The sequence below is a fragment of the Sinocyclocheilus anshuiensis genome, unplaced genomic scaffold (genome assembly GCF_001515605.1).
Source record: "Sinocyclocheilus anshuiensis isolate Anshui unplaced genomic scaffold, SAMN03320099.WGS_v1.1 scaffold1866, whole genome shotgun sequence".
NCBI classification, from domain to species: domain Eukaryota; kingdom Metazoa; phylum Chordata; class Actinopteri; order Cypriniformes; family Cyprinidae; genus Sinocyclocheilus; species Sinocyclocheilus anshuiensis.
In genome coordinates this window covers 118,879-127,649 of record NW_015547732.1, presented here as the reverse complement: position 1 = coordinate 127,649, position 8,771 = coordinate 118,879, and the positions used below count along the sequence as shown (strand labels likewise).

General features: G+C 36.6%; 2 protein-coding genes across 2 annotated transcripts in view; both read right to left on the bottom strand.

Annotated features, from left to right (window-relative positions):
- Window positions 1-7,260, bottom strand: part of LOC107704347 (heat shock protein HSP 90-alpha 1-like) — a 26,902-nt gene extending 19,642 nt beyond the window's left edge. The window contains exon 1 of the mRNA XM_016507247.1: window positions 7,115-7,260. The gene's annotated coding sequence lies outside the window, so the exon portion shown is untranslated. The remainder of the gene's footprint in view (window positions 1-7,114) is intronic.
- LOC107704346 (heat shock protein HSP 90-alpha 1-like) lies at window positions 471-5,559 on the bottom strand. The gene is made up of 10 exons (XM_016507245.1): window positions 5,500-5,559; window positions 5,272-5,431; window positions 4,630-4,763; window positions 4,245-4,544; window positions 3,998-4,163; window positions 3,083-3,273; window positions 2,855-3,002; window positions 2,510-2,778; window positions 2,096-2,429; window positions 471-659 (listed from the first exon to the last, which is right to left on the bottom strand). Exons 1-10 carry the CDS (start codon window positions 5,557-5,559, stop codon window positions 550-552), a joined length of 1,872 nt encoding a protein of 623 aa, XP_016362731.1. The 3' UTR covers window positions 471-549.
- Window positions 7,261-8,771: the final 1,511 nt, after the last annotated feature.

The following is an 8,771-nucleotide window of genomic DNA, read 5'->3' as shown; positions in this document are numbered from 1 at the left end:
CGGCCAATCACAACGCACTGGATAGCTGGCCAATCACAGCACACCTCGCTTTTCAGACCGATGAGCTTTGTAAAAATCGACGCGTTTCAAAAAGGCGGGGCATAGAGGAGAAACAATAATGTACAGTATGTGGAAAATAATGTGTTTTTTGAACCTTAAACCGCATAAACACATTTCATTACACCAAATACACAAAATAATGTTCTTTTTAGCAACATCATATTACCCCTTTAAATTTCTAGATCGCTTGAAGCGAAATAAAGAGTGATGCCAGATCACATTTTCATTCATTTATTAAAAACTTTCAACGTTGGTTTACAAAAAAAAAAAAAAAAAGCTTATATTAAAATTAAATTAATTAAATTTTCTGGTACAGTAACTACACAAAAAGCATTACAATAAATTTCATTGGCTAGTCTTTTGGATTTACAGTAACTACACAAAAAGCATTACAATAAATTTCATTGGCTAGTTAACAATCTCTTTTGGATTGTTTTTACAAAAACAATAAATTAAATGCATTAACAATTATTACTCTTTATAAACTCTTTAGTCAACTTCCTCCATTCTAGAACTGTCTTCATCACCTTCCAGAACTGGCATATCTTCTTCAGCGGGTTGAGTAATGTCTTCTACGGTAGAGTTATCATCATCAATGCCTGAAAGATTAAATATTAAATATAATTAAGTCATTTTTTTCCAATGAAATTTCATTTAAGACTACACCCTTAAAGCCATAGAAAATAGAAAAACCATTTTTGGGTTCCCAAAGAACCTTTCATTGGACAGTTCTTAAAAGTACCATTTTTTTTATTCGTGTGAAGAAAATTTTAATGTTCTAAAGAAACTTTTTTCCATTAAAAAGAACATTTAGTGCAATGGAAAGGTTCCATGGATGTTAAAGGTCCTTCCTGGAACCATCAAAGCCAATAAAGAACCTTTAATTTTAAGAGTCTAATAGTGGACCATATGTTTTAGTGGATAATTCTTAAAGGGATAGTTCACCCAAAAATGAAAATGTGATGTTTATCTGCTTACCCCCAGGGCATCCAAGATGTAGGTGACTTTGTTTCTTCAGTAGATCACAAACTATTATTTTTAACTTTAACTGTTGCAGTCTATCAGTCGTATAATGCATTGCGTAGTTTACGCAAGCGCCGGAAGTGAGCTCTCGCTCGTATACGTCACTCATTTTTTACACAGTGCACAGTCATTGTAGGTACGACGGCTAATCAAAATGCGAGAGATTACTTCCGGCGCTTGCGTAAACTATGCCAGAGCACGTACACACCTCACGCACCGGATGCCGTGCACACGCCCAAAGACAGTTGGACATAGTGGTGTATTAGAGGTAAAATATGATATAAATACTGTTCGGTTTCTGGCACAAACTGATCGTTTTGTGTCTTAGGACATCAATGTGTCGTCACGAGCCGCAGGGTTTCATTTGGGTTTGTCTGTGCATGTTTTTTTTACTCTCATAGATTTTCTTACCATTGCCATGCATTATAAGACTGACAGACTGCAACGGTTTGAGTTAAAAATCATCATTTGTGTTCTACTGAAGAAACAAAGTCACCTACATATTGGATGCCCTGGGGGTAAGCAGATAAACATCACATTTTCATTTTTGGGTGAACTATCCCTTTAAAAGTACCATTTTTTATTAGTGTGAAGAACATTTTATTGTTCTAAACAACCTTTTTTTCCATTAAAAAGAACATTTAGTGCAATGGAAAGGTTCCATGGATGTTAAAGGTTCTTCAATTAACCATCAAAGCCAATAAAGAACCTTTACATTTAAGAGTCTAATGGTGGACTGAAATGTTTTAGTGGATAATTCTTAAAATAACCATTTTAAATTAGTGTGAAGAACATTTAAATCATCTTAAGAAACTTTTTTTCCACTATGCATTGGAAAAGTTCCACTGATGTTAAAGGATCTAGATGCCAATTATGAATTTTATTATTAAGAGTAGTGGTGGACAGATTTTTTTTGGATGGGCATTACCAATAACCATGAATGCATTAATAATGGTGATATACTCTAGGCTGATGTGTTTAAATGTTTCATATTTGTAGTCATCCAACTTACCAAGACCAAGTTTGATCATCCTGTAGATGCGGTTGGCATGTGTTTGTGGGTCTTCCAGCGTGAATCCAGAGGAGAGCAACGCTGTTTCAAACAGCAGGATCACCAAGTCTTTCACGGCCTTGTCGTTCTTGTCAGTTTCTGCTTTCTCTCTGAGGGTCTCGACGATGGGATGGACGGGGTTGATTTCTAGGTGCTTTTTAGCGGTCATGTAGCCCATGGTGGAGTTGTCCCTCAAGGCCTGAGACTTCATGATCCTCTCCATGTTGGCCGTCCATCCATATGTGCTTGTGACGATGCAGCAAGGCGAAGCCACCAGACGGTTTGAGACGGTGACCTGTTTGGATACACTATCATTTAATGGCTCTGAAGAGTGTGCACTTCAAAATCAAAGCCTAGTATGTTAACGGCGTATACCTTCTCAATCTTTTTGTCGAGAATGTCTTTCATGATCTTGCATAAGTTCTCATATTTGGCTTTCAAATCTTCCTGCTTCTTCTTCTCCTCCTCGTCCTCGGGCAGCTCCAGACCTTCCTTGGTCACTGATACCAGGTTTTTGCCATCGTATTCCTTCAGCTGCTGGACGCAGTACTCATCGATGGGCTCGATCATGTAGATCACCTCCAGACCGGCTTTGCACAGGTGCTCCACGAAAGCAGAGTTGGCCACCTGATCTTTGGTCTCACCTTTAGAGAAGAGCAAGGTTCGTATGAGGCATCTGTGGGTTAAAATAATATTTAAATTCATTAGCCAGCTACTAACCAGTGATGTAGTAGATGTGCTTCTGGCTGTCCTTCATGCGAGACACATAGTCCTTGAGGGACACCATCTCGTCTCCGGAAGCTGATGTGTAATAGCGAAGCAGCTCTGAGAGTTTTTTGCGGTTCTGAGAGTCTTCATGGATGCCCAGCTACAATTGGAAAATACATTTTAGCTCGGAAGTATGATAAATGTGATTTCAATAGCTACTCGGAAAGCACACACACACACCTTGATGTTCTTGGAGAACTGCTCGTAGTATTTCTTGTAGTTGTCTTTGTCCTCGGAGAGCTCGGTGAAGAGCTCCAAACACTTCTTGACCAGGTTCTTGCGGATGACTTTCAGGATCTTGCTCTGCTGAAGCATCTCTCTGGAGATGTTCAGCGGCAGATCCTCCGAGTCCACAACACCCTTAATGAAGTCTGGGATGAAAGTTTAACTCATTAACATTTAAACTCTCTGACATATCCTCCTGAGACCCAGCTATGGAGTTTTTGTCTCTGTAGAGGACATTATATTATAGTGATATTGATTTCATACATGTCCACTGTAGAGGACACCAGGACTAAACACATGTTTATTATGCATTTTGGGAGACACACACAACAAATGAATAGGAAAATAAATTATATAGCAATATTCCTATGCAATATTAGATATTATTATGAAAATCTGGCCAATTATTACACTCCTTTTTTCAACATGCTGTCCCAACAGCACATTAATATGCTAATTAGGTACAGTGTATAGATAACATTGTGTTTAATGGGAAAACCAGTTTATGGAAATTGTACACACATATTGCATAAAGTAATGTTTGTTATATCTTTTATAGTTGAGAATCATCCTTATACAAAGTTTGGTATAAAAAAATCCTGAAACCTAAAAATTGATTGGTGATTTTTTTTTAAAATCCCATTGTTTTTCCCTTTTCATGTTTATTCATGTCATTTTATTTTGAGTCCTGGTGTCCTCTACAGAGGACATAGCATAACATATGAATAAAATATAATTTTTAAAAAATGTTATTTTTCCATTTTTTTCTTGTGCTCTAACCAATGTAAAACTGACACCGCTTTTTTTTCTGGTTCTCAGGAGGATGTCATTTCTAGGAATCGCTGGCAAATGCACTCCTGAGAGACTTACTGAGATATTCTGGAATGAGCTCCTCGCAGTTGTCCATGATGAAGACCCTGCGTACGTATAATTTAATGTTGTTTCTCTTCTTCTTGTTCTCGAAAAGGTCAAAAGAGGCTCTTCTGGGTACAAACAATAGAGCGCGGAACTCCAATTGGCCCTCAACTGAGAAGTGCTGCAAGAAGATGAACATGGGTGGTTTAATCATCTAGTCTTCACCAAGTCCAGCCATTTCTGACTCGATATTCCTACCAACCTTAACAGCCAGGTGATCCTCCCAGTCGTTGCTCAGACTCTTGTAGAACTCGCCGTACTCCTCGTTGGTGATGTCATCAGGGTTACGGGTCCAAATGGGCTTGGTCTTGTTCAGTTCTTGAGCATCGATGTACTTTTCCTTGACCTTCTTCTTCCTCTTGTTCTGACCATCTTTGGTGTCTTCATCTTCATCGGCGCCCAAGTCCTCGATCTTGGGTTTGTCTTTCTCATCGCCGGCCGCCACCTCCTCCTCCTTTTCTCCTTCTTCAAGATCAACCTCTTTCTCTCTCTGTTTCTCAACCTGCAAGATGAGAATTGATGCTTTATTTGTTCAAGTGGAGAGGAACCAAGGTTTGCAGTTCTTGTACCAAAGTACAAGCACTTACGAAGAGCGTAATGGGGTAACCGATGAACTGAGAGTGTTTCTTCACGACTTCCTTGATGCGCTTCTCCTCAACATATTCAGACTGATCTTCTTTAAGGTGGAGAATGGCTTTGGTGCCACGTCCAATGGATGGGCCTGTAATTCCAAAGCAAATGCGTATGTGACCCTGGAGCACAAAAGCAGTCTTAAGTCGCTGGGGTATATTTGTAGCAATAGCCAACAATACATTGTATGGGTCAAAATTATAGATTTTTCTTTTTATGCCAAGAATCATTAGGATATTAAGTAAAGATCATGTTCCATGAAGATATTTTGTAAATCTCCTACCATAAATATATCAAAACTTAATTTTTGATTAGTAATATGCATTGCTAAGAACTTCATTTGGACAACTTTAAAGATGATTTTCTCAATATTTCGATTTTTTTGCACCCTCAGATTCCAGATTTTCAAATAGTTGTATCTCTGTCTTATTCTAACAAACCATACATCAATGGAAAGCTTATTTATTCAGCTTTCAGATGACGTATAAATCTCAATTTCGAAAAATTGACCCTTATGACTGGTTTTGTGGTCACTTATGTCAAGTTCCAGTACTTTTAGACTAAAAAAAGCCCAATGAAACACTTATGAGAGCTCATACCGTAGTCTGGCTTCACTGTGAAGGAACCACCAGCTGCAGACTCCCAGATGTACTGCTCGTCATCGTTGTGTTTGGTGATCACCGTGACTTTCTCGGCCACTAGGTAGGCGGAATAGAAACCCACTCCAAACTGACCGATCATAGAAATGTCCGCTCCAGCCTGAGGAAGATCTCTTTGTTGGAATAGAAGGTGTTGATGATCAGAGACATCAGCTGAGTGATCTCAGCCTGGAAGGCGAAGGTCTCTGCTTCCTCCTCGATCATCGGCCGTGCAGCACTCTCAGGCATCTGCATAAAAGATATATAATCAGGATTATAAATAAGGATTCTGGAATATCAAGTCTTAATATAATTGGAAAATAACAAACGGATGTATTCCATTAGATTTCTGAGCATTGTGTGTCCTGTAATTATTCTTACTGAGCATATATGTTGGAATGACACTGGTTCCTTTAAGAATGAACTTATTCTGTCTACAACAAACTAAATATTTTTTATACTAAAATGTTTTCTGATACAGTCCTCTATTAATGTTTTCTTTACTTTCATCACTACATTCTAAATCACTCAAATTCTTACACAGATCATTCATAATTAGTTAAAGATAAATGTAAAATATTAAATAATACATTTTGATAGTATCATTGAGATACTATCACAGTTTTTAATATTTTGAATTAGATTTCATTTTTATATTTTCTGCTTTCATGTTTATTTTAGTTAAAGGTTTAGTAATTTTGTTGTGTGTTTATATATATATATATATATACCGGTAGTTATTTTAGAACATCAAGTGCTTCAGAAAACTAGCTGAAATAAATAAATTAATTGAAATAAATTGAAATAAAATGTTTTTATTTAATTAAAATGTTTTTTTAATTTTTTATTTAATTTAGTAACAAAATGATTTATTTTAATTTAATTTAATTTAATGGATTTAGTTGAAATTTTAGTTAACTATAATAACCCTCCTCAAAATACAGATATTATATTTATTCTTACTAAACATAAATGTTGGAATGACAACTTAGTGATATTTTAATAATATATATACAAATCTTAATTTATTTTATTCTGTCTGTAATATTCCTCTGAAAGTTCACAAATATTTCATACTATAAATATTCTGTGGCAAAATGCTTTTGTTACTTTCATCACTACATCCCAAAATTCCTATGAATTAAAACTGCAGATTATTCAACTCAAAAGGTGAAAAAAAAAGATTCTTAATTATTGTCAATTTTTCAAAATACAAATATATTGCTTTTATCTCTGGCCAAAAGCCTTTAAACTTTAAATTAATGATAATGAAGCAACAGCTGATCCAAGCCCTCTATAGCCGTCGAATCAATAGCACATGTTCAACACCTGTCACTATAAATCTCGAAGGAGTGTCACATGTCACAGAAGCAGCAGGCAAATGCTGCAATTATGCGACCTGAAGTATCTTTTTACCCCATTTTTGGGGGTTTAACTAATGTAATACGACCTATTCTCATTTTAGGACAATATTTTGAGTTACTCTGGTTTAACAAATTGTCTGAAAAGCCACAGCTGTCATTAGGCTTCTCCTAGAGCCATGCTTGCAGACATGTGCTCTTAGCTTCTGTATGCAACCCAGTGATGTTGCTTATATTTTTTGCCTTTAATTCTTAATCTGAGGAAAATGTTGTAAAAATGAGAAAATGCAAATAAAAAAAATAAATATTTGCCATTAACGCCATTCAAATGATTCTACATTCTGATCGAATTTTAACATATTTTTAAAGCATTTGAAATTAAATTAAACAAATTAAAATTCTAAAAATTAAAAAAACAGTACAAATTTAGCATATTGAATTACCTTGATGATTGTCTTCTGTGATAAAACGTCTGTGCAAATATTCTCCTGGCGTATGGAGATCTGAGTTTGCTTTGAGTTTGTTGAGCTGTGCTCTCTGCCGTTGACTTCTCGTCGCTGCTTTCGCTTTATCTACTGAGCATCGGGCCTTCTTCACTCTTTATATACTTGTGAGCAAAGTTTCTCGAACCCCCGATTGAGAAAGTTCCAGAAGGAATGTCCACTAGAGTAAGGAGGAGTGATAGAGAGCTAAAGTAAGACCGGCGGGCTGTGTGTGCGAGACCAGGCGAGGCGAGTCCACTAGCATATACCCCTTTCATCCTTTTTGGGGCAGGGAGTCACAAGAGGTGTCTGTCAATCAATGTTCTGCGTGTCACTTCCTGCAAGCGAAATCTGCAATGCTCATTGGCTGTCTCTGTGAAACATTGAGCTTTGAGGTGCCAGAATTCACAATAAAGACACAAACCACCTGAGAGATAAAGCTTCCCATCCTGCTGCATTCCAGTGGAAATTATGCTCTGAATGATGCACGTCTTCCTTAAACTGCTGTTGTGTTGAAAATACGGGTAACCCGCTTGTGTTACCCCAATGGTTTCCATGCAACTTGCCAAAAAATAACCTTAATCCAAAAATGAAAGTGGTTCCAAACCTGTATGAGTTTCTTTCCTCTGTTGAACACAAAATAATGTATTCTGAGGAATGTTGGTACACACACTCTAAAAAATGCTGGGTTGTTTCAACCCAACTTTGGGTCAAATGTGACCCTGGACCAGTCACTGGGGTATATTTGTAGCAATAGCCAAAAATACATTGTATGGGTCAAAATTATTGATTTTTCTTTCTTTTTATGCCAAAAATCATTAGGATATTAAGTAAAGATCATGTTCCATGAATATATTTTGTAAATTTCCTACTGTAAATATATCAAAACTTAATTTTTGATTAGTAATATGCATTGCTAAGAACTTAATTTGAACAACTTTAAAGATGATTTTCACAATATTTAGATTTTTTTGCACCCTCAGATTCCAGATTTTCAAATAGTTGTATCTCGGCCAAATATTGTCCGATCCTAACAAACCATACATCAATGGAAAGCTTATTTATTCAGCTTTCAGCTGATGTATAACTCTCAATTTCGAAAAATTTACCCTTATGACTGGTTTTGTGGTCCAGGGTCACAAATATGGACTAACCCAACCGTTGGGTAAAATGGTTGCATTAAATTTTTAACCCAAAAGTTGGGTTAGTACAAATCTGACCCAAAGTTGGGTTGAAATAACCCAGCATTTTTTAGTGTGTAACCAAACAGTTGCTCGTAGCCATTGACTTGTATGGAAAAAATACTATGGAATTCAATGGCTGCCAGCAACTGTTTGGTTACTAACATTCTTCAAAATGATAAAATACAAAATAAGAAAAAATATGAACACTGTTAAAAAAAAAGTTCCTCCCTGTTATGTGTCAGTTTGACCTGTTATGTTCAAAATTAGCTTCACTCTAAAAAATGTTGGGGGCGGGGGGCATTTTGGTAGTTATGATCAGGACTGATGTTCATTAAAAATGTACACTCTAAAAAATGCTGGGTTAAATATAACCCAGCGATGTGTTAAAAAGAGACAAACCCAGCTATTGGGTTGTTTTGACCCAGCGGTTGGGT